Source organism: Simochromis diagramma, unplaced genomic scaffold (genome assembly GCF_900408965.1).
Source record: "Simochromis diagramma unplaced genomic scaffold, fSimDia1.1 OVJJ01000753.1, whole genome shotgun sequence".
NCBI classification, from domain to species: domain Eukaryota; kingdom Metazoa; phylum Chordata; class Actinopteri; order Cichliformes; family Cichlidae; genus Simochromis; species Simochromis diagramma.
In genome coordinates, this window is record NW_024387523.1 from 12,480,539 (window position 1) to 12,507,399 (window position 26,861).

General features: G+C 40.8%; 1 protein-coding gene and 1 long non-coding RNA gene across 2 annotated transcripts; one reads left to right on the top strand and one right to left on the bottom strand.

The window, feature by feature from the left end:
* Window positions 1–258: 258 nt before the first annotated feature.
* cunh18orf21 (chromosome unknown C18orf21 homolog) lies at window positions 259–23,034 on the bottom strand. Its single transcript, XM_040020846.1, has 5 exons — window positions 22,306–23,034; window positions 16,313–16,335; window positions 14,979–15,199; window positions 1,769–1,962; window positions 259–1,465 (listed from the first exon to the last, which is right to left on the bottom strand). Exons 1-5 carry the CDS (start codon window positions 22,398–22,400, stop codon window positions 1,276–1,278), a joined length of 723 nt encoding a protein of 240 aa, XP_039876780.1. The 5' UTR covers window positions 22,401–23,034; the 3' UTR covers window positions 259–1,275.
* A 389-nt stretch (window positions 23,035–23,423) lies between these two features.
* Window positions 23,424–26,429, top strand: LOC120726863. The gene is made up of 2 exons (XR_005694389.1): window positions 23,424–23,533; window positions 24,226–26,429. It is a non-coding gene; the product is annotated as an uncharacterized LOC120726863 (long non-coding RNA).
* Window positions 26,430–26,861: the final 432 nt, after the last annotated feature.

A 26,861-nucleotide genomic window follows, 5' to 3' on the forward strand; every position in this document is an offset into this window, starting at 1 on the left:
GCACTAGCAAGGTGTACCTAATAAAGTGGCTGATGAGTGTATTTATTTCGTTTTTTTAAGCTAATTTTTCTAAAGTTATTGATCACACTTTTCTTGCAGCCATATCTTAGTGTCTTAAACATGGCTCAGTTTCTAGATTGTAGGCAAGAACTGATATTGCATACTGAATACCAAATATATAGTCATATAATATGTGCATTTATCAGCAGACAGTACATAAAAGCAGCAGTAAACAGAGCAACAAAGTAAAGAGCCTACTTTCACAGACTGAAAGTCACAGTTTTATTTCAGGTATTTCACAGTGAAATATAAATGTGAGGTATTTCAGGATTTAAACAAATGTGTGTTCACTGAACAGCTAATCTACAACCGTAAGTAATCAGACATTACAAAAAACACACAAGTCATATTTAATAGAGCAATGGTGCAAAAGCATGTAGCCAAAGAAAGTATCAAAAGAAAATGTAAAGTTTAGATGACACTAATTGTAAGTCTACAGATGTTTGGCAGATGTGCCTTTTCATTGTAAACAGTGACTGGTGAGTCCCATTCTGAATGATAATCAAATATTTTCATTGGTGATTGATTTGTATGCATTTACAAATATGTAACAATGAGATATTTACATTTATCACTTCTATATTTCAACTTTGTAATAAAATAAAATAAAAAAAACAAAAAAATGTTCCCACTGGAGAGAACTGAAAGCTGAAATAAGTAAATAAATCAAATACAAAAGTTTGAACATCAAATAGCATGAATTGTAGTTAAAGGTATATATTTTCTATATAAATCTATTTTTGTAACATTAGAAAATGGAGAAAATATATATGTAAACCAGCTCGTCATGCCACAAATGCCACCACAGAGAAAAGCCGGATTTCCTGTGATGCTTCGGCAATTTGATAAATAAATACTTTATAATCCTTCAACATCCACAGTTCGGGAGTTTACAAACGGGGGATGTGTTAAATTAGATGAAAAGAAGTCCGCCCGTCTTTCTGACTGTGCAGAAGATGCAGAAACTGACTGACAGCTGAAATAGCGACCTCGGTGCCCCCGGTTACAATTCAGGATTCTAGGAGCGCCGCTCCAATCCGCCCAGCAACTGTCGCGCTGTTGGACAAACTGTGTACCTTTTCACTGGCTTGGAAACTCAACTAGTTTCTCAAGTTCTGATGCTCTGGATTACACAGATTACGACACGGGCCTCCTCCCATTTCTTTGTTTTTTAAGAGTATTCACAAAGATAAAGCACATATAATCTTAAGATGCTCAAAGTGAGGAGAGAAAATCTTTCAAGCCCCCCTTCTTGGTGCCCTGGTTGTCCTCTCGCTGGAGAATCTTGCTTAGACGTCGGACAACCCAGTTTCTAATTTTAGGAGGCTTGGAGGAAGCTGAGCCCGAGCCTGATCCTGAAGTGGTAGTAGTGGAAGTGGAGGTGGAGGAGGAGGAGGAGGAGAATCTAGAGAGAAGGAAGAGTTCAGTTAAGAGTTACAGTAACTTAAGATTTTGTTGGTTAGCAGGAAATGTTAAAAGCAAGCTATCACCAGCGACACGATCCGAAAAACGTGGAACCAACACGTGCCACCCGCACATCTTGTTCTCTTAATGCTGACTTAATAGAAACTCAATCACTCAAATCCCAACATGCCTGACACATCACTGTCTCATATGTCTGCAGAACCAACTAAGTTTAATCAAGCAAGGCTGTAACTAAACTTTTGGCTCTGCGCATATTAGTAACAGCAAACCAAAATAAACTTACCTAGGTGTATGAGCAGGCGCCCTGTCCTTGCCAGGAGTCTTGTGGGCATTCATGCTGGATCTGCTGGTTGACTGTGGGGTTTTGTGCTTGCCAGCACTCCCTGGTGTGTTGTGGGTCTTAGCGAAGGTAGCTATAAAATCCCTGTTCACCCCCTTGTACCTGGATGTCTTATTGCAGGCATGGCAGGTGGCCATCTGGGATAAGGAGAAGGAAAGGAACATATCCATTAATAATGCATGCTCTGCGTCTACACTGTGCTCATACACAATGAGGTTTTGAGGTGAAGGCATACATGGCATCCCCAGAGGAGTACTTGGAAGGAAATCCGTTGAAACTTCTTGTGTATAATTTCAACAAATTATGTAAATCCTAGAGAGGAAGGTGAAGCTTTTTGTCATTCTAGTTATTATTTTTCATCAAAACTCACTATTTCCACAGTTTAATGGCTTTCTCTGGGACGCACAACAGTTTGGTGTGGACTTGGGCCTGACTAGCTGTAATAAAAATGTTGCACATGCCACAGGTGACGCAGGCCAAACCGCAAGCCTCACAGATGTCAGGGACATGTACTGACATCTCAAAGCTGAGGAAAAGTTTACAATGAGGTAGAGGAAGCTTACTAATGACAGGAGATTCACTTAACAGCTGAGGCTCTTCCCACTGGCTGTGCCAAAGATAATTTTACCAATGAACATTGCAGATATGAAAATAGTTGGACTGCTTGAAGCAGGATGGGGAAACAATGTGTTTAGCCTATGAGACGGCAAGGTGGGGCTGTTGCCATGCAATTTCGCCTATTCAGGGTACACTGCAATGTGGAAAGGTTACAACGGGTAACAGATCAAAGACTCGCAGAACTTTGTGCTCAAGAAAAACAAAACTGTACTAATCAATAAATTAGATGTACCATGCTCACATTCAGCTTCATATTCTTATTCTGTGATTTAAAGGTGTAGCTGTGCATGATTCACAGATGCTATCAGAGCTGTTGGCTAGTTCTTTCTAGTTTAACTCTATAACATTTTTTCCCCTACAACTTCTCTGATGCTTGAGCTGAGCCTACTGTTTTATGTAATTCAAAATAAGACACACTGCATTCAAATAAAATATAAACTCCATGTAAGGCAAAACAAGTAGCAGGAAAGTTGCAAGGTAGAACTACAGGTCAGGAGATCCTTGCAATTTAAGACAACATGCATACTAACTCTTGGCCTATGACTGTGTGTCCAAGTGAAATGGTGCATGAAACAGCAGTACATGTCATGGTGTGCACACAGGCAGTTAATAAACCATCAATGATTAATCAAATAAGTTATGGAATCATAATGTGACTCGGACAAACAGATAAAAAACAAAACAACTGACTGCTATTGTAAGCCACAATTACTTTATATATATACACTCTTCAGTATTAGGCAGGACTTCTTATCAATTGCAGCCCATTATAAGACACCACAGAATGGACTGAGCGATGGTAACAATATAGAAAATCATCCCAGCATCATGACCCTGCTATAATTATAAGATATGCCATTTTTTCTGCTGTTTTAACAAATGTCAAATAACTTCAACTAACTCCAGCACAGGAAAAATAAAAATCTTGAACAGAAAAGCCATTTACACTTTTTTTCCTCTTAAGTAAAACTTTATTTAAAGTAACAAATGCAGTGCAAAAAATCCCAGTAGTGACAGAAGCTATCCAGAGTTGCCACAACATTAGAACTGGTTTGAACAGACCACCGCTGCAGAGGTCAGCAAATCTGAGCCAAACTGTTGACAGTCCTGAATGCTGATGAGATGGAAAACTCACCGACACAAATGTAGCCATTTCAGATTCTGACAGGTGTCTACTGCCGAGTGTTGGAGAGTTGGGTTTCAGTGAACCAGCACTTAGTTCTGTGTTCCTCTTCGTTTTTACCGCACCGTTAGAGAAGTGTTTACTAAAGGAGCCTGCAAGTCCCGCTTTATAGTGACAAAGCCAAGCAACTGACCCACCCATCTGTGCATAGGGGTGTGGCTCAATGAGGACTGACCAATGCTCTGTGAAGCAGATGGACTAAATAACCCCAGACTTTCTCTAGAGGATGGATCGCAGTGTTACTAGTGCATGCAAGATCTTTTGATTAAGTCTATTTGTTAACAAAAGATCCAAACTCAGAACACTTGCATTTAGTAAATACTGCTGAATAATTGATGATTTAAATGTTGTTTATTATTTACTAGTAACGTGAAACAGATTCAAACCACAAAGAATTTTGTGTTCAAGCAAAAATAAAAAATAATATAAATAAAAAAACCTGTACTAAACAGGAGCAGCTTTGCATAAACACACCTAACATGCACAAATTAATAAAGCACAATAATAGTGCACTATAATCATTATTTCTGTTTAAATAAATGTGCTTGGTGTGGCCAATCACGTCATCTGATTGACATGACGGGCTGGATCTGATTGAAATAAGACATTTTAGGTAGTTTCCTCTGGCCTTTAAGCCACCTTTCTTCTGACTGGCTGCCTCTTGCAAAGTGAAGGTTTAAATCTGACCTCAGCTGTGCTTAGATATAACTCTGTACCCCGAGATGAGGCAAAGCACATGCGTTGTGCATGTGCTCACTAACTGAAACATTAATCCATGTTTAGTATGAGCACTCACCATTGTAGCAGTACATGTAGGACACAAAAATAAGGAAAGGCATAACTGGCTGCCTTTTAAGAAGTTATCTTGGGTCAGTATTTTAGAAATGTGGAATTTCTAATCTATGCATTGTATGTGGTTTGAATATGAAGATTTTATTATTGATGGTTTTTGAGTAGCCCTGTGATGCACTGGTGACCTCTTCTGAGTGTACGCCACCTCCCGCTGTATGACAGCTCAGACAGGCTCCAGCCCTTGATGGATAGATGGATGGATATCTCCTAAACTGCAGTTATCTTATAAGGAGTCTAAAATAAATGTAGAAAGGCACATTCAGCTGAGAGAGGACATTCAACAGTGAAAAAAAAACCTTTCCTCAAACAAAGTATTCCAAACTTGGAATAACTGGTGCTGTTCAGTAAAGTAGGCACACAAAGTCTGGAGTATCTATAAGCAAAGTAATGCACTAATATTAAAAAGGTGCAGGTGTATAAAGCTGTTATACTGGAACTAGTTTTGGGTCACATAGAGACATTTCAGACAAATGGATAAAATAGTTATATTAGTTTTGCAGGAAGAATCCATCCTGCTTTTTCCCCTCAGGCCAAACAGATTAGATCTGATTAGTTATGAATTTCGTTTTCACAGTTAAAATATTTGCATGGCACAAACCACTGAAAACAATATTTGGTTGGAGTTGGAGTAACTGACTTTTTAAATAACATAGTTTTTTGCAGCAATGTAAAATAGTTCATAAACACTCCTTGCATGCAGTTGCATCATTACTGTGATGCACTTAAATAGAGGGTTGTAAGCTTTGGCAGATTCCTGGCAGTGACCTCCAATCGTGTTTGAGTTACGGGATGTGAAACCGCCAAATTCAATGTGGATAGTTCCAGTTTTAACCTCCTCCTATCCACTTACATAAATGTTGTGATGTGTGCTGTTTGCTTTATTGCACTTTCATATAATCTTTCCATCACCACTTCCTGTTTCTGCAATGATCAAACAATTTCTTCCCATACATCATTAAATTTTTATCTAACCAAATCTTAACAGGGGGTATGGGGGTATATCATTAAACAGAAAACTAATTGCTGTTCTGTTATAGATGATATAGCTTCAATTGTAACACATGCTGTAAGTAATAAGAGCTGGAGACATTTAGGTGACAACGCAGATTTTCGTGTTTCAACTTTTGACGACTATGATTACTTCAAATGATTACTCCAGGGGAGGGAGGGGTGCACATAGTTAATGGTGGGCTAGATCAAACACAGACAGACAGCTGGTTGCAGATGGATGTTTACAACTAGGATGACCTCATGCTGTTTATCCTCTCCTGGCCTCGCTGTCATTAGCCAGCTCGAATGAAGCGCTGATATGACAGGATCTAAAAATCTTTCCCTAATAAAAAAGTGTGTGCACGTAAGTGCGCAGCGGAGATGCTAATCAGCAACTGGAAAGTGCCCAGGAAATGACGCTGTCCACTCTCAGACGACAGTGACGGTAAGGTTGTTGCATAGTGATAAGAAATCATGACAACCTAAAACGCAATCCTAGTCACGTGTACCCGTTTAATTTACGCTAATCCTTCGACATGCGGCGTATGCACTTGCAGAGCCACACGTGAATCGGTGGCAGAGAGAGATCTGATTTCCTCATCTTGGCATTCTGGCAGCAAACAAACCAGCGCATTGGCCAACCAAGCATAAGGCTAATGCGGATAAACAACCACCTATATACACCCCAAGGGATATTAAGCACATTTTATTTATTTATTTATTTTTTTGCAGAAAGTAAGGTTCCCGTTCAATTTCATGCCATGATTTTAATACTTGCCAGGAGTGTGTAATTGCCTCTAAACTGTGCAGTCTTACAGCGGCTCTTTCTGCATATAAAAATAATAAAGCGAGCCGCGAGCTTTCTTTCCTATACCATATCCACATTGTGTGTTTGTTTAACATGAAATGCGAGCTAAAGCAGACAGCCGCAGTAACATATACACATCCATGATCCCCTACGCATATATCACGGCCGTTTAGCTCTGTCAGTCACGCAGGCGCATGCCTTCAGTCATGAAAAAAAGACAGCGTGCAATTGTTTTAAATCATTTTAGATTGATAGCGGCACTTATTTAAATCTCCTTGCTATCATTCCAAAGACCGAATAAAGCTCAAGTCATAGATTAATGCACAATTTCCTGAACGAAAGAACGCCAGGTTTAAGTTACGAACGGTGTAATGGTTTGAACGTTAAATAAGCAAAAGGACTGTTAGATAGTTCACAAAGGTGAAAACTTTCAATTTAAATAACCTGAGATCAATGAGATCCTGCAGCTGTAATTCTTGTAGTTCAATCTCTGGCAAGCTGACTGTTGTGTGTAACCCAATACTGTGACAAATGAGAACAGAGTTTAACATTCTCTGAGTCTAAAACAAAAAATCTAATAAAATAATCGGCCAGAACTTTTATTTTCTCTTCCAGAGCATACTGTACTTCTCTCCCAGCATACGACAAACATTCCTGCACTTTGCAATTGCTCATTTTCATGATTATAAGAAGTAGTCAACATTGTTTGCAACACACACACACACACACACACACACACACACACACACACACACACACACACACACACACACACACACACACACAAATCAATTCTGCAGATGGACCTTTCCTGCTAATAATAGCCTCTGCTCCATAAATACCTCCCTTCCTAGCTTTCTCTCTGCTTTCAGAGGTCAGCTTTGGTTGATTAATCTGACCTCAGCAGTGCAATACTGCCCAAGAGGAGGAAGATGAGTAGAGTAGCAGAGTGAGTCACAGAATGAGGCGTCTGTTAGGACTCCTAAAGTAGAAATACAAGTCATATAATTGTTTATCAGTGCTAAATGTCTATCGTGTGATGAGATGGTTCTGTTTTTGTGAACATCAAAGTATGATTATCCACATACGCTGTGTGTGAAAGTCATTCGAGACCACATCAATACAACGCAATAAAGCTGAAAGCAGAAGAGCAGTTGGGGATCAATACGAGGCAAGAAGTATAAACTTTCCTCTCGCCATGGCCTTGCTCTGTGATTGGGTGCATGCAGCCACTTAGTCACACTGTCTGGAGGCAGGCAGGCTGGTAAATACACAGACACCTGATCTGAATGCAGATCTCCTACATGCTGCCATAAAAACATATCTGTTTCTCTCTTTCTTTCTCGCTCTCTTGTCAGTGAAAAAGGTCACATTTTGTCCTGCGTCGCACAAGCCGGTCAGCCTCAAGAGCCAAAAACAGCAAACGCCGGGAAACGGCTTCAAAGACGTGAAATGATGGTTTACCCGCAGTCCTCAACAAACTTATTTCCAGTCAGCCAGATTAGATAAAGAAAAAAAAAACATTCTAATTCTTCATAATAACTCCCATGTGAGTTTTTATCAACATCTGCTGCCTATGCTAATCTGATTTCTAATACTCCAGAGTGAAAATTGTTTGCAGGTTCTTTTAGATATGGAGAGGAAAAAAAACTACAGTAATGTATAAAGTCTTGAGGCATGCCTGATTTATTTATATTTTGCTTCCAAGGTGCCAGACTTTCTTATAACTTTTAAAGTGGTCTTAAACAATAGTTCTGCAGACTTTCGAGCGTCTTTCAAAGCTTTTCTTTAGACATTTGTTGTTTTTCTAAGAGGACTGTTTTCTTATTCATGAAGCCACTTAACACTGACCTATGAATCTTTAACACAAGCAGCTAACTCAAGGGACGGCCCAATGTTGCATCTACACATAACACACAGCAGAGAACCCAAATTGTAGTTTTAGGCACTATCATCCCATCACAAAAACACATGGCAAAAATGAAAATCTGGGCATGGTGTGCAGTGTGTGCTGACAGAAAAAATCCAGCAAACGTGTCACAGGACTTGAGAGATCCATCTGGACATTCACTTAAATCTATCTACTACCTCAACCCGGATTGGAAATGGTCTCAGTGGAAGAGTGGCTGTCAAGAAGCCATTCTGGAGAAAGGGGAACAAGGAGAGAAGGCTGAGGTTGGACAAATTACACAAGAACTGGACTGAAAATCAGTGGCAACAGATCTGATGGAGTGATGAATCCTAACTTGAAATTTTTGAATTGTAGTCAGTAAATGAATGGGATTATTTTGCAGGGATTATGTTACTTTGGGAAAGATCATACAAATGTTTATATTTCTCGTTTTTGCTTCTCTTCATTTCCCTTTTTCCTTCTTTTTTCCTTTTATTTCACAGCCTTAAAGGTACGGGCTAATTACCCCGAATGTACAGATCATCTGTAATCCTTTTCTTTTTGTTTATATGTATAAAAGAAAAGCTCTTGTAGGGAGGTGGTTATGAGCAGTGATGGGAATAACGGCGTTACAAGTAATGGCGTTACTAACGGCGTTACTTTTTTCAGTAACGAGTAATCTAACTAATTACTATACCTATCTTTACAAGGCCGTTACCGTTACTAACAAGAAAATGCGGTGCGGTCGCGTTACTATTTTTCAACAAACAGACGGTTGAAGCTGACAGAGTAAATAGTTTTTAAAGGTGAAATGTAGAGGGAAAATCAAAAGTAGTCAAAAATGGCCAATTATACCCTCATTCTTCAAGTAAAGCAATAGTTACTTTTCAAGTAATTAATTACTTGTATCTTGTAAGTCAGGTTTTTTTTTTTGAAGAAGTAACTAGTAACTATAATTAATGACTTTTTCAAAGTAACTTGCCCAACACTGGTTATGAGAGACGTACAACAGTGAGTGTCTACAGCCATCTATAAACACATGGTGGAGGCTCTGTCATGGCTTGGGGCTGCGTTTGAGCCAGTGGTGTTGGAGATCTTGTCAAAACAAGAATTATGAAAACAGAAAAGTACCGTCAGAGTTTGCTAGACCATGAAAAACCACCTGGAAAGGATCTAATTGGCAACGACTCCCATTTTCCAACAATACATGATCCCTTTAAATCCAGGTATCCCAAACATACTGCTAATGCAATAAAAGCATAGCTGGATATAAAAACTCATAATGGAACACCATCAGTCATGGGCAGGCCTACCAACAGCCCAGAACACAATATTATTAAAGCAGAATGAGAGACAGAGAACAGAAGAAAAGGCAACCAACATTCAAAAAGAGCTCTGAATAAATAATGATAATAATAATAAAAAGTGACAGAAATACTTGTCAAAGTCCCTCAGACATTATCTGTTGAAGTTTATGCAAACCAGGCACTACATGCTTTTTAATATATTTATAAAATCATGCAGTTCTGAGTAGTTTGAGAATACAATAGCAACATTTGATGACCTAGAGCTGTCTGCATTTGTAAGTTTAAAACAAACAAACAAACACAACCACAGAGTACAGTCTGCATTTAAATTTACAAAAATCTTTACCTTGGAGATATATCTCCACCCATCAGGCTGTTCAAAACACAGGTGAAGTTTTGAGGCTGAGGAATAAAGAAAAGAGCCCAGAGACAGATCTGGATTTAGAACTCTGCCCTGATTATTATAGAGATGACGAATGGCACGTACTTGGCTTTACAGAAGACATGCAGCGAATGCCATTAATGCACACACGTGCTGACAGATTCAATTTCAGAAAGCGTATGATTCAAATGCTGGTGAGTGAGGATGCGAAAGCCGAACAGAGGGAACGCCAAGTTCCAAAGCAGACTTTTTAATAGTTGCATCAGGACGGTAATTGAGAGATGACATGCTGCAGTGGTACCACTTTAAGTTCTCTATATGGGGTTTATCCCGCATGTGTACTCAACTACAGACATGATGACAGTGGAGAGAAGAAAGTGTGGATGCTTAAAATAATTAAACTGTATGTTACATTATGCATATTTTGGTTTTCGTTTGCTCTTCAAGGACGTCAGTTCAGCTGGCATCAGTTTCCCGTGACTCCTGCCATTGCTACGTACAGTATGTAGATGTTAACATATTTCAAATGCTTTACTTAAATACCCATACACGTGGCACAAGAGTGAGTGTTTCCACCTCCCACTGTGACTCCTCTGTTTGTATCGAAAAAATGCTTTCATCTCTAATCATTTGTCTTTCCCAATATTTTTTCCCCTCTTGTAATCCTGCTCCCCCTCAGCGGAACCTTTTCTGCTCCCTGACAGCAAACAGGCAAAACACCAGCTAGACATCGCTGCCTCCTGTTTCCTGTCATGGCCTCAAGCGGCACATTTTCCACTAAAGATAAATGAAAGCGAAATGTGGTGAAGACATGGCCAAGAAAGGAAGGAGAAATGGAGAAAGCATAATGTGAGAGGTCAGATTGTGGTCGGGTAGATGAGCTGAGATAGAACTTAAGAGAGAAGTAACAAGAGAGACTGGAGTGTGTAAAGGTACTAGGATGAGAGCTGGTCAGTGAGATCAAGAAGAAGTGGTGACTTAAAAAATAAATCACAGATTTGAGTCGCATCAGAAAGATGGCTCCGTGTGCAATGTGCCAAAAACAGAACGACCTATGGTCTGTCACTTTGCTCGTTCATATCTGGTTTATCTTGTATTCTGAAAACGCACTGAATGAGAATGACAGAGGAAACGCACATTCACTAAATGTACCTATACACCTGTCTTAATAAAAGGACCAACAGAAATATTTTTCCTAATGCAGACATGCACTAGTCACCCTGAAAAAACATAAAAGCACAGAATACATTTTCCTTGTGACAAGCAACTCTGATAGAAAGTCTAAAACTAAACTCAAGGAGGAAGAAGAGAAGAATGCAGGAGGAGAATAGGCTATTCTTCGCTCCATTTAGGGTCTCTGCCTCTTTTGTGGCGCTGCATCCAACCTATTCCCAGATCCACTGCTGGATAACCCGCTCAGCACGCATAAACAAAGTGATTTATCGCAGCACTAAGACACAACTTCACAGGGCTGAGGAAAGCCTGTCATGCACTGGCATCCCACCATAAGGGCAGCACACACACACACACACACACACACACACACACACACACACACACACACACACACACACACACACACACACACACACACACACCCCAAACAGCAATAGCAATACAGTGTGAAATCAAGGGGATTTACACCCTGGAGTATAAACGCTGCAAATCGCTTGTGTGCATGACTATAAGTTTGTATTTACTGGTCCAGTGGTCCCTTCTGATGTTTGCATGCTTACATTTTAGCTAGAAAATCTGCTCTTTTAAATTTACTGCAAAAATACACTGTTTTAAGGCATGTGCATTGAAAATGGCACCTATTACAGCAGGGTGCAGCATCCATATAGGGTGAAGCATGCACATAGGGTGCAGCATGCACATAGGGTGCAGCATGCATATAGGGTGCAGCATGCACATAGGGTGCAGCATGCACATAGGGTGCAGCATGCATATAGCATGCAGCATGCATATAGCGTGCATGTTCAGGATTATGCAGGTAAGTGAGCGAAATGCAAATACAAAACTATAAAAGATCGATAAAAATATTGACATTATTGACAACAAATCTCATCCACAAAAAGGCCCCGTAACTGTTCTGATGCTTCTGAAAACAAATGAGCGCACAAGAGAAATGAGTCTTTGCATCTACAAATAGTCATACGCTGTTTAAAATAAACACCTGTCTCCTGCTCAAGATAAAAAAAACACACAAAGGTAAATTTACACAACAGAGTTACGTGGCTGACCGTAAGAGGAGACTAATATACTGTGTACACAGCCATAACACTTGACTCTGGCCCACTGAAATGAAGCAATTAAAAAATGAAACAACAACAACAACAACAGGTGCCAAATTCAATGGTCACTGTGACACATTTCATTTCTCATTCTGTGGATTATTTTTCATGCATTTGAAAAATAATAAAATAATGATTCCCCTTTTATGCTCTAACTATGAAACCAAGTGGATGCCAATCTTTTTATCCAAGCTCGTGCTGAGCCCTTCTTCCTGTCAGAGCTGCTTTGCTCTTTTCATCAGCGTCGTGTCAAGGAGGAAAAGCAAAGGAAGCTTTTCACATTCCACCTCTTATCGTCACGACTCTATCAATGTGCATTTTAAGCATATCAGCTTGCTATCGCCCTTTTACTGAGCACAAGTCTATCATGACCCGCATGTGTGGCTTCACTTGCTGTCTCCTGAACATTGGGCAGGCTAGTGACCATGAAAACAGAGGTTAAAAATACCTTGGAGGACATTCTTGGCGCCGTATTGGTTTACGAGGAAGTCATGTGATGGACAAACATCCACACTGTTCATCGTGATGATTGTTGACAAATGAGTCGGCGGAAACGTGAATAATCACGGCTCAATGTCTTTAAGAGTGGCCTTCTGTATAAAACACACAGCATAGTTCTGTTTAGCTACGAGTTTAATAACAGGGGAGCCACACACGCTTAAGGACAGGATGTCTGGGACTGATTGGACCACATGTGTGACAGCAGATCCATGATCCCACGACCCATGCGCTGGCTTTGGAGGCCATTAAAATACAGTGAACTAATTGTCATGTTAAAGAAACCAGTTTGAGCATGACTTGAGTTTGATTTGAGCTTTTTAACATGGCGTGGTAGTTCTTTTCAAGCTCCTAAGACTACCACAGACACTACCACAGAAACCTACACAGACATTGTGCCCAGCCCTTTATTTATTTGTTGTTATTTTATCTAACAAGTATAGCAAGTATAGCTTGTTCACCTTATTATCATGTTGTGTATCCTTCCTTAATCCAGGATCTGATAAATCTCTTTATCAGACCCCCAATCTCACCTTCACAACAGCCCTTAAAAGTAGAAGTGCTGCATTAGAAATTATAACACAAGGTCCCAGCTCTGTTTGCAGTCCATGATTTGACTCCTTTCACCTCATCTACCTGCCTTTCTCCCTCTTGCCCCTTTTAATATTTCGAACTTCATTCTGCATTTATTCCTCTCACTATCTTTCTTTTTTTAAATCCTGCTACTGCTCTCATTCTCTATCTATACCTCTTAACCCTCAGAGTCAACAGATACAAAGTGGAGAGTGGGTTCAAAGTGCTTTGTGTCGTGAATACCTGCATACTAAATGAACCAGACCAGATTTTAATGATGCAGCAGCATTTCCACTAAAGCTGCTCTTCATTAGGCTGATGTCAGATCTCTAGAGGGGCTCTTCAGTGCTATCACCGGTGCTGGGGAAAATGACCCTATAGCTGCATGCTCCATCACTAGCTTCCTCATCTAAATGGGTTTATCAGTAGAGTGGGTGTGTACTGGCCAAAATCTGTTTTTACATTTTATTCTTGCTTGGTGCCATCCATTAAGACGACAGACAAAGGGGACCACTATAACAATTTGGGAGAGGACTGTGGGGTGAACAGAGTGAATGTTGACAAAGCACTCTCTAGCAACATTAGCTCTTACAGTTAAGCCTAATGGGACCACTGTAAGGCTGGAGCAGTAAGTGGAGCACCATAATGATACCAGACACTTTCTGTGGAATGAATACTAATGACTTCATCGATTTAAATGGCAAAAATGGCTCAAAAAATTGATTATGAGACAATGCAGGACTAGTTAAGTTATAATAAACTGATCATTCTTTTTCTTCTTTTTCTTTTGCATCCAGGCTTCTGCCTTTCTTGTGGAGTTTTCCTGTACTTCATGTGTCTGTGAGGTTTCTCTTCGGATACTCTGACTTCCTCCCGCAGTCTTAAGACATGCATGTTAGGAAAACTGGTGATGCTAAATTGGCTGTAGGTGTGAATGAGAGGATGAACGGTTGTCTGTCCCTCTGTGTTAGCCCTGTGACAGACTGATGACTTGTCCAGGGTGTGCCCTGCCTCTCGCTCTACAAAAGCTGGGACAGACTCCAGCGCTTTCTGGATGAATGGAGTGTAGATCTCCCCTGGCTCATTTATGCTCTGAGGTCAATAATAGCTACAGAATAAGCAGTCAAGTCCACACTAAAGTCCAAGTGATATTTAAGAGAATACAATCATTAGAATATGGTGGGTTATCAGAAGCAGCCGTATTACCAACAATTAAAAAAATACATATTTCACAAATAAATCACATATCAGCAGCTATCCCAAATATCACAAAATAACTACTGACCTTTAGTTTAACATCACTACAGCTGAGGAAACCGTTCAGCGTTAAAGCTGGGATTACTTGGTTAAACCGAGTGAAGACTCAACACGGAGAAGCATGCACCATATAACCAGAACAAACTCCCAGACATAACCAGAGGTGTGCTCTGCTCTTTTAAATCCATGTTTGCCATGCGTTGCTTCCTTTTTTGGAGAGATTTCTTTATATCTCGCACTGCACTGGACTCGTCCGTGATGTTTGCTCTTGTGTTTAATCTCCCTTCCACTTGTGTTTGGTGCTATCTTATTTTTTTTATTCTTTGTAAATACGTGTGTGCCTTTCTTTTATGCTCCTTTGGCCCTGAATGTTTTATGTAAAGCACCTTGTGTTGCCTTGGTTTTGAATTGTCACTTCCATTGTACTCCTGAACAATATGCTGCAGTGCAGTAAAACACATAATCAGGTGCTTAGATTTGTAGTTTGTTTGCCTTCTCACCAGTACCGACGAGGACTTCTGGAAGCGGCAGAGCAGATTTTTCTGCACCAGGCTGAGCCGTTTGCCTCTGGCCTTCCTAAGCAGGACACTTTGCACCCGTGCTGATGGACGCTGCTTGGGCCTCAGCCGCACATGGTGATTGTCAGGGTGGAGCCACTGGCAACAGTACGGACACACCACAGTGTTGTGCAGCATACTGGAGAATTTTTGTTTCAGAGGTCCTGAAAGCAAATGAAAGACACAGACAATCAAAAACGTATCTTTTGAACAAAATAACAATCAAACAACCAAAAATTGCTGAAATGGACAGTACTGCACAAAAGTCTTTTGATCATTTGATTGTTGAGTTTTTCTCTGTATGTATTATTGTAGGGTCCACACTACAATATAAAGCGCCTTGAGGCGACTGTTGTTGTGATTTGGCGCTATATAAATAAAATGGAATTGAATAAATTGAATTGAAAGTCTTGAGCCACCCTCCTTTTTGTCTTACATTAGCTTCCAAGTAACTAGATTTTCTTGGAATTTTAAAAGTGCTCTTGAGCAATAGTTCTCCAGGCTTTCTTAAGGTCTTTCAAAGTTTTTCTTTGGCCAATAACTAGTTGTTTTTTGGTTTTTTATTCCTGAAGACTACTTAAAAAAATGAAAGAAAGCTACCTCAAAGAGTTCAGGTTGTGTTAAAGAATAAAGGAGATCACACCAGATATTGACTTTCAGACTCGTTAGAATTGTACAAACATTTCCAAATATAAAGAAGCGAGGGGTAGCTCAAGGTTTTTGCACAATACTATATGCAAGCGTGAGACTGGCCCCTTACAATTTAAACAACGAGGAAATGAGATTTATAACAGAAAGGTGATAGTTTGATCTTGGAATTATCATTTAATAGTCCATATTTCTATTTCCATAGAAAAATGTGATCATTTTAATAGAACTCCAAACAAACACCACGTTACTTAGTTTGGGACGAGTCTTTGTGCTATTTAAGGAGAAAAGTCTGAGGAGCCTTACTAAATGGCACCACTCCCGTTTTATGTGGTTTGGGCTGGCATGGGTCTGAGAGTTTGTGTGTCTGTGAGTGTCTACGTGTGGGTGTTTGATTCCACTGGGCAGTCTGTTTGAGACAGCTGGCTGCCTCTGAGTATTTGGCGGAGGATTTAGTGAGTTTTATCAACCTTGACAAGCCAGTGACAAGGTCCTACTTACTACTGCATTCTGTGCGTGCTTATTACACTCCGGGGCAGAACTGATGAAAACATGCAAAAGTGAAACAGGAAGAAGAAATTTAAATGAAACGGGAGTTCGTTCAAGGACTCACGTCCCCGTGAACTTACCGTTAGCCTTCAAAGACCCCTGCCTGGGAATGAGAAAGAGGAGACGAGTTTGAGACTTCAATTATAACCGAGTTTATGTCAAAACACAACAACACGATCATGAGGCATCATTTTAATAATGTACATCTTGTATCTGTGCATTTTTAAAAATACTTTATTTGTAATTTAACGTGCATATCATGTATCCTGAAATGCTCCTCTCAATTTACATCACAACAACTCCTGTAACGCTGGACCAGTGAAAGAAACAAGGTAAGAGACAGTGTGATGGAAAATATTGAAATAAATACGTTTATTGCTTGCATATTTGCATAAAATAGATGTTTGCAAACACACAAATTACAAGATGGAAACAATTTTTGGGGGCGGAAAAAAAAAAAGACTATCTATTCCCATTATGTGGAGTGGAAAACATGCAACCGGAAAAACTGGTCTCTCCCAAACAATACGGGGCAGCTTTCCAAACCAATTCAGTGGCTTCACCGCCCATGCGGCTGCCCCCGCTTTGGGAACACTCGCAATGAGATATTTTAACTGAGTCACAACTAAGCCACACTAAAATTAGCTCAGGGCTTAAATCGATAAGGGGACATTTATTGTCCGGCTGCACGTGTGTCAGGGACAGACAGAAATAGGGCTGTCTGTTTATGGAAAGGGAGGAGGGCGCGCGGGGTCGGCTTTAATCTGGAGTTAACCTACGGGCCTTTGCCGCGGCGTCTGGTGGCAGACGTTTGTTTATACGCTCCGCCGGCATTCTCAACCCCGCCATATGTGAAACGGTGCATCGTACTGATGGATGATTTCAGATACAGCTGAGCACGCTGTGGGCTTTGCAACATATCTGTCATCAGTCACTGCACAGTCTGAATCACTGTCTCTAGATACTACCCCCAATTTAATAATCAGTGACTGGATTAAGCTGTCAGATTATATAGACGACCTGTCAGCAGATAATACAGGAAATGAAGAGAAACTGTATGAGGCCGATGTGGTGGATTGTCACTCTGTTGTGAAGTGATAATGACTCATGGACCTTGAACAATCCCAGAAATGCAGTTAGTTGTTCGGAAAGCTATTTAATCATTCTCTGCTGACATTTAAAAAAAAAAAAAAAAAAAAAATCCTTTTCAGGAAGTTAGTTGATTTACATTTCCCATGGTAGTTCACATCACCACTATACAGTATACATTTTGATAACAAAAGCAAGAGCTTTTTGTTGGCATGAGATGAAAGCAAATCCTCCAACAACCAGCCTGCTAAAAACAACTGAATGACTCAAGTTCGGAGACGAGGAATGTTTTTAGGGAATCTTTTTCTCCCTTACCACAGCTTCCTGGGTGAGCCAGCTCTCCGAAAGGCTGCACCGCAAAGACTGCTTCCAGTGTGCAAATCTTATTAACATACTTGTCATGCATCTCCTTTTAAGTGCATGCTCGGTTGTGGCGATAAACGCTGAAGATACGCGTCCTACGGATGAACTGCTGACAGCTGGGAGATCAACGAAGCCCTAGAGGATGCAGTAGGGCAGTGAGGGGAAATTATGTGTCGGCTACAAGGTAATAATGTGATTATAGACAGAAGTGCTGTCTGAGGCATGAAATGAAAAGCATTATGAATATTTTATTGTTACCATCAGGGAAAACAACAGGGCTGCTGGCATATCTTGGAAAAACCTTCACCGGAGATTGTAACTCATTCAGATATTTAGACACAAAGGCCTAGCACAGGTAGCAGCTTCACAATCAGTCCTTGAAATACTCTAGAAAGTGTGCCCCTCTACAGCACCGATTCACATGGTTTCATTCATCACCTGGACCTTACAGCGAAAGAGGCCAGCAGGTCCTTCTCAGTCTGAGGATCATTTGCTCCTGCTGAGAGAAGATGTAACAGGAGTGATACAGTACGAGAGGAAATGAGGGCAAGTGTTGGATAAAGGGAACGGAAGAGGGAAAAAGGCCTTTAAAAGGTGGTGACAAACAGCAGGAAAAAAATGCAGTGACAAATTTAACAAGACAGCGATGCCATGCTTAGTGATGCTGCCCTACAGGAGGAAGACTGGGTTCAAATCTCCTGGATGGTTGAATTTGAACTTCATGCCGCAATCCAAAGACATGCATGTTAGGATAACTGGTGATTCTAGAATCGGTTCTGGATGTGAGCTTCATAAAGTGTTTTGAATAAATGTAGCTTTTTGACTTAAGCACTCGAGTGGTCAGTGAGGACAGTCAGCAATAGCTCGGCTTGGCTTGACTCAACTCTGTTTTTATGGTTTCCCATTAGGTGGTAATACCTAGGACCAAATATTTTTTTTGTAGCCACTTGCCCAGAGTTCCATGGGCGTCCATCAGCATTGGCTAGTCAGTGGAGTTACTCGAGGACTCATAAGAGTGACAAAAATCAAAACTGGTACTGTTGAAACGCAGCGACGAGGGAAATGGCTACACAAAAAACAACACTGTGGTAACCGAGTCTGGAAAAAAAGCAATACATATAGCCTATGTCGTATACAAATGATGTCAGAGGACTTTCGACCTCCTTGCTGTAATGGCACTACGCATATTGGAGTCAAGTCAAGTTGAGTAGGTACTAATGAAAAAGAGGCTTAAGAGAATGCAATCCAAGCATATCTGGATTAACCTTTAACTCTTTGCCCTTTGGATAATTCTTTTTTTTAATGAGGGGTTTGTCATATTTCAGGCCTGCTTCTAGAACGAAATGACTGGGTGGGCATCAAAGATCGGTGAGGATGATCTCTGCCTACACAGCTTACTGGCGCTGGAGCTCTGAAGAGGCTGAAGAGATCCACACTGAAGACGTTTTCTCCTGCTAAAAACACAGTGTCCAGATGAACAGAATCGACTTTCTGGGCTTTCCTTACCTTGATGATAGAGCATACATCAAGAAATGGCAGATATGAGTTGAAATAAAAATAACAAAAATGCTTTGTTGGCAGGTCAACTGGTGAACAAAAAACAAAAAAAGGCAACAAAATCATTGCTTCAAGCTAGCAAACAAGAGGGTTAGATTTCTCTGTTTACTTTGCAAATGTGGCATATAAGTTGATCCCAGGGTGAGCTGACAACACGTGGCTGATATCCTTCTACAAATCTACGTGTAAATCTGATATAGGGCATTCTATCAAAAGATACCTCAGCCTACACTCAGTTGCCTTATGCACTCCACATATTCACATGGAGAGGCAGGGAGGTCCCAAAACAGAGCCACACCACCAAATATAAACTACTGCAGATGGAAATATCAACCTTCTTTTGACTACATTGGTCCTGAATTAGGTTTGTTAGGCCGACTAAGTAGGTGATTTCTTTTGGGAATGTGGTATGTCACAGCCAAAATGAAGAAAACAATCAGAAGTTATTAAGGAACAATCATGCCTTGAAGCCCTCTTGCTTTTGCTATATATTTCTCCCACACTAATTACTCAAGAGTTCCAATAATATTAACCAACACACGGCAATTGCAGCTGTACTTCTAGACTGAAAACCATGTGAGGCCTGTGTGAGGACAATAAAAGACAAAACAAGAAACCAAAACAAGTTTCCAAATTGTTTGTCCAGCAGACGACATGCATATTTGTTTTGGTAATCAGAACAGTCAGTCAAGGTCTAGTTACCAGACACGCAACTATGATTACGAACTTACTGGAAAAAGCTTCACTGATTCAACAATAAGCCACAATAAGCACACCAAGTACTTGTACATCGAATTCAACAATAGGTGTAATGCCCCATGCAAACATACATACTAACTCATTCAGTCATCGGCCTGGCAGAAGGTGAAGACTGTGCCAGAAGGCAGTAACACCATCTCCTACAAATATGCGGAGTATGAGCGTATGAGTAATTGCGCACCCACAGAACAAACACTCCAGTGACGCATTGGCCTGCAGAAAGTGGAGACAGTGGAAACCCCCAAAGGCACACATGGACATGGTCGTAATTCCTCAGGATTCAGAACATCAATGCACTCTGATCACGTACACCAATGTATGCCGACTCAAATATTTTCAGTTCCTCTCCTGTCGCGGGTGCACGGTTTGATCAGTTGTGCATTCAAAGCATGCGTCTGAGGCTTTCATTCGTAGCATGAGTTCCTTCCTCTATGCTGCCTCTCATATTATCACTCGGATCACTTAATTAGCTCATGGCGCTAAGTGTACATTTTGGCAGTGGCTGTTCATTGTGTCTTCTCTGCCAGGCACTTTGGCGTAAAACCAGTGAGGTCTCTGAGTTACAAAGCCAAACATTTAGATTTGTGTCCTGCCTGCTGGACAGCTGGTCAGAGTTAAACGTGTTCAAAATGTTCTCAAATACCACAGCTAATCATAGCCGGGGAATCTGGGGAACAGATCAATGTTATTAAAGCAGCAGTGGGTTCACACACATCCGGAAAACGACCCAGACTGGGGTTTTCACCATTAAAACCTCTGTTTTTCTTTCCATTCATGGTTCTGCCCACAAATTTCCTGGCTCAGGTAAGAGAGAAGACAAGCCAAAGGACACAGGGACATGGCTGAAACCCAACTAATGCACGAATCGCAGGAGTCCACACATATATGCACAGTCTAAGGATTGTGGAAAGAGCCTACACAGACATATGCACATTTTAAAACATTTTAGATGCATTAATCCTCAATTTAAACCCTAATAAAGAAGAAAAGTCTGTATACCAGCAAGTGGGCACAGCCTGAGCGCATGCATGAGCGCGCGCGCGCGCGCGCACACACACACACACACATACAGACAAAGGCTTAAGAGGATTTCTCTTGAAATTACTTCCAGCTTTCACCACAACACGACAATCACCAATGTCTGGAACGGCTATCAGACACCAAAATTCTGAAGTTCAAGAAGTGAACTGTAAATGATGAATAAAATCATAAAGTGGCTATAATAACTAATGTGTTTAATTCTGATTAAAAATTCAAAGACTTAATTACAGGAATCTAAAAAGAATAAGACACCTTGGGAATGCTGGATCAGAGCTCTGTTTGGGTTTGTTTACCAACCATACAAGGATGAGGCTGAGGCTTACATACTGCCTGGCTCTCTTACCCGATGATTAGAGGGACTGTCTGCACCACCACCACTTTGTTTACTTCCTTGTGCTTTGATTTCAGAGCTTGTTAGGAAGATGTCTCGTTCTCACCAATTGAAACCATTTCACCAAACTGTAATTCATTTAAATTGAAACTATCACTGAGGCATTGCAGACTTGCCCACAAACACGAGCAGCCACGGCTGGGACTCTCACATGGGCTCATGTCCAGCTACAGTAAGTCACTGTTGTAGAAGAACTACAGCAGGCTAAACTTCAGTGGAAAAGTACAACAATTCATGCTCTAAAATTTCAACACTATTGACACCTGAGGCACCACTAAAGACCAACGTAAGCAGCAGCCACATCTTATTTTTAGACTTCACTGTATTATGTGTTTCTGCAGTTTCACTGTAGCCACCAGTGATCCGATTATCCTCGAGGTGACTGTAACACAAAAAGTTATAAAAAAAAAAGCAATGAAAGCACGAGCACATAACCCATTCTTATTTAAATTAACATGTGAAAAAAGAATGAGAATTAAACAGCGGCTTAATATGCTAGACGTCAGAGCTCAACCAATCCCAAGATGATTGACAGGACATCAGTTACAAAGCTATAGTTCCTTATAACTGCGAAACTATAGCCTGAGTAATAAGGAACTATAGTGGGGGCTACAATCATAATTTCTTTTCAATTTCCCCAATATATATATATATATATATATATATATATTTCTAAATAAACAATAAAGATATTTTGAAATTATAGCTCTAATTCTAAAGCCCTGACATCATCGTCGAGCTAGAAACTTTCCCGGTCACACTGGGAGAACACCTCCACCTAGCGTCCACTTGCTAGCATCACAACAATAAAGGACTGCAAGTAAAATATACTTTTAAGTGGTATTTGTGTTTGGTTATAGTGAAGTATCTTACATGTAGAAGCGAGATAACTCCGGGCAGCTATCCTTATACAGCAGAGAAGCGTCCAGCAGAAAGCTATTTGATTTTATCCCAGGAGAAATCTCCATTTTTCTGATGATGCACGTGAGAAAACGGAAACTCTCCTGCGAATGCAAATAAAAACTTCCTCCGTAAATGATTAGCCGGCTTAACAAGTACAAAGTGGAGACTAGACAGGTGTCCTTTCCACTACTGGAGAAGCTGCCGCGGAACGACTGTAGAAAATTCTAATTCTCATCAAGTCTGCATTGAGCTAACTAGCGTTCCAGTTAGCCACCTCCGGTCGCGAGATTCTGACGTTACTTGCATTGGATTATGGGAAACAGAGTAGTTAGGGAACACATGGCGGAGCGTATTGATTTCAACACCATTCTCTCATTTGATAATGCAAAAAAAAGAAGAAGACCAAAACTAAAAAACTACAATAAAAAAATAATCGCATATCACTTGACACTGGGAATTAATTGAATTTTAAAATTCGAAGTTTAAACGATAAAGGCTATTTAGTCTAGGTATCATCAATGACTGTACTAATGGCCATGTTTGGAGTCAATACTTACTGAGTTAAATGTCATTAACTAAGGTAAAAAACAAAACAAAAACCCAAAACGCAATTGCGCAAGTGCAGTCATCCCAGTACTGAACAGATACCCTTTGATGTCATCATTCCTTGAAGCTTATTGGATATCATGACTTACCAACGTTAAATGGCCATGAGATATGTTAATATCCCCTTTTTCTGTGTTCAGAGCTTACCAAAGCAATAGCAAACCTTGCAAAACCATGAAAGAAACCACACATATATGCGACATGGATTCGGGTTCTTAACTCTGATAAAACTCCGGGTGGATCCAGTGAAATTATTGCACCTGCTCCAGAAGGGAATTCTGCGGGGAGAAAAGAGAGTCAGTGTGTGAAATTGGATATTTTGAAGCGGCAGAGGGGAGGAAGAATCTCCCCAGTGCGCGCCTCTGGGTACCCTCCTACTACCACCGACATCAAAAGAAGCGAGCCGGTTGGTCAGATATAACGCTTGATGAACAGAACACAGACCGAAGATGACAAGAGAGAAGTTTACAAGGAGGTTTTACACGACATAAGAGATTTTATTCACCACCAGCGACAACACAGTCTCCCTCTCGTCCCAGCGTGTCCAAGCACTGACTGTCGGACCGATGCGTTTTACGCATATCCTTTCCAGGTATGTCGATTCGGTCTCTCGGTAGGTTTCCACGCCTTCGTGTTGTACAAATACTGACATTCAAGTCAAAGGAATACTGTTTAGCCTTCTCTAAATTATCACGGTCCCACGTGAACCTGAAAGGCGCAATAACCTCTGACGACATCCCTTCAGCTGATAAGTTCAACATCATTTCCCTTGAAGAAGTTTAATTTTAATATTACAGTATAATGTAGAGTTTGGGGCATTAGCTTACAGTGTCTATTTTTTTTTTTTTATTTGACTTTGAATTTATATCAGCCACCGATTACTATCTCGGCCATTGCGGATGTTTTAGATATTCAGTTTTATTTTTCAATTTTCTTTCTGTTGTGAATTTGACGGCCCATTAACACAGAAGTTATTTATCTTCACAGGTTGTGGTCACGCGTGCGTGTGCGCGCTTGCATTCGTTCGTTTAGGGAGGCAAGTGGGGGGCTAGGAGGTCTGCCACCAGACGCTGAAACGACATTAAATCACTGGGCCATAGAGCTTTCAGAAACTGACCGAGTAAGCTGGAGTGTGAGGGATAGCTCCTCACTTGGTGCGCGAGTAAATCTCCACTTTATCAGGGTCCGGCAGGCAGGCGCCTCCACGCAAGAATGAAATGTTCAAGTCGGTGCCTTCCGCGTAAAGTGTAGTCCACGGATAAAGGGATTCTCCTCTCACTGCAGGACTAAATTGACTCGCGAGTCCGAGGGAGAGTCAGACTGGGCGACACAAAGACAGTCAGAGAGGTTGATATGGTGCTATAAAGTACGACTACATCCTCATCCCCTCTTTACAGGCGTGCAGCAGAAATAAAATTGGACCTGGACGGGGATGGGAAGGTAGGCATTTTGCTTTCATTTTCACTAACACTGAAATGTAGCAGTAAATTGGCAGAGATGAATGTTGCTGCTGTGATGAGCCAAATAAATTCAGCTTGAACGATCAAAGACTTGTGGAATACTTCTCCCCTGACCTGAACAGTAACAATTTTCCTGCAGGGCACAGGAAACCTGAAGCCTATAGAGACTGATCACATAACTGCCAGGCAGTATTGTGGTGTTAGCAAGTCTCTGAAGGCGGTGTGAAAGTGAGGACATTTATATTTGCAGGAGAACATTAGAAAACATATTGCCGGCAGCTTTTCAGCACACATTTTTGCAGACTGTTAGAATTAGTTTCACCAGAAGGTAGTTGAAATTGTCTGTGCTCTGCTGACTCACAGAGGATGGAACCTGCAGCCCTGACGGCACTGATGCACTACTCGTTGAGCCATGTAGAACCACACCTGTCTCCGTAATGCAGTGGTGAGGCAGGTCTGGTGCCAGAGGGACTTTTCTTCCACGTATGGAGGACCTCGCAGTGGGGAGCAGAGACACCCCCCAAAGTGTTCTGTCAGCATCTGCAGGGAAACGCCAATCCGAGCAGCAGCAGCAGCATCGGCATGAGCTATCGAGCCAGCTATCGCTTCTGAAATGCAACACCAACTCCAATAGTGCTGAGATAACTCAAGAGAAAAGGCACAATGCGCTGTGCTACTGTAAATGCACGTGTGCTTAAAATGCATGCACATGTCAGCTACAGAGTGGTCACAACTCAAGAGTCTACTTTAAGCAGTTTCCCCCTACACAGTGATGCATATTACTGATATTAATTGGTCTGCAGTTGTTATATGAGGGCATTCCCCTGCAGACATTTGACTAAACATGTCTCAAGCTGGAATTCTGCTGACTTGAACAGCCCATTCAGTAACAAGGCTAATTATATACTTGAATTAAAAATTAATAGTGTTAAGGTCACTCAGAGAGTCAGTTTGTATGCTGCATCCTTATAACTGGCTGCGTTCGTTTAAATGTTCTGTGTGCAGTCATCTTGTCAGTGCAGTCTTGTTAAAACTGAGCTTATTTGCTACTTTTTAATCAGCAAGTGCTTCTGGTTTTCTCTTTTTGTATCAGTGCAAACACAGATGCGCGTGCATGTGCAGGCAGACCCTGTCTTCGAGTTATGGAAGCATTTCCTTTGTAAATGCATCGTTCAGAGTGTGAGCTCTTCAAACACACCCAGCTTGTGATGCATTTAATCGCAATCCACAGTGTAGATGAATAGTCTGCAGAAAAACAGAGCGAGAGAAAAAGAAGATCAAGGTCACAGCCTCACTTGCTCAAGAATTTGGTTTGAACGCAAGTTGGATGTTGTTGGTGCTTTTCTGGGAATTATCACACACTCGCACACACATTACTTCAAGGATGGCAGCTCATTCGGCTTCATTTACAATCAATAGTCTGGTGGCTTTGAAATGCTATTTCATAAAGCTGCTTTGAAATGAAAAAATTAAGTTTTTTTTGAAGTGATTATTTCCTCCGCTGAGATTATTTGTGAAGAAGGCTGAGTCACTTAACTGTTACTGGAAGCTGCACTTGTACAGGCCAACAGACTTTCTTCTTGTGCTATTTTCAACCAACCTTCTCATCGCTTATACTACGCTTGTAGACGGGAAAACTTAAAAGGAGGTGATCTGGTTATCTGACCTTGTTACATATTCCTCTTTTATCAACTTTTTTTTTTAAACATTGCCTTACAGCATAATCATTTATTGATGTCCATTTTTAGACAATGAGAGCATGTGTGCTTTCTGTGTACAAGCCAGAGGCAGAACATCATTGTAAGTGTGTGCATGCATGTGTATATTTGTATGTGTTTGTGTATATAAGCGCTGTGGCTGGTGTGTGTGTGTGTGTGTTTGTTTGTGAGCCAAAGCTGCTGGTACAGAATACTGCACCATGCAAATCTGGTTGAGGAGAACAAAGATGTTCTACAAACACTGTTTGTTTGGATCGGGACGATCCCAGCATCCAGAACCCGAGAGAACAGTGGCTCATTCACACAACATCAAGAGAAGGGACCCAGAGCAGGGACCAGCTAAGGTCTTTTTATAAAGGTTGTGTATCCCTAGAGAATAACAAGGAGAGGAAAAGTGAGGAATAGAAAAGCCTTCGTCCATTATGTGCTGTTCATAATAAAAGGGATTTGTAGCCAGTTTCTCTTCAAAGACATGCCTGGAAAAACACTAAAATCCTTCTTATAGGTAAACAAAACTTCCCTGGTAAAATGATAATCATTTAAACCTCTTTACATATTACCAAACATGTTGCCTTTTAATATGTTTAATTTTAATTTTAATATGTTAATATGTTTGCAAATACACAATAGTCCCAAAAGTATTCACTCATCTGCAGATGTACTTGAGTGACATCCCATTCTTTGTCCATTGGGTTTAATATATTGGGCCAAGTTTTGCAGTTATAATAGCTTCGACTCTTCT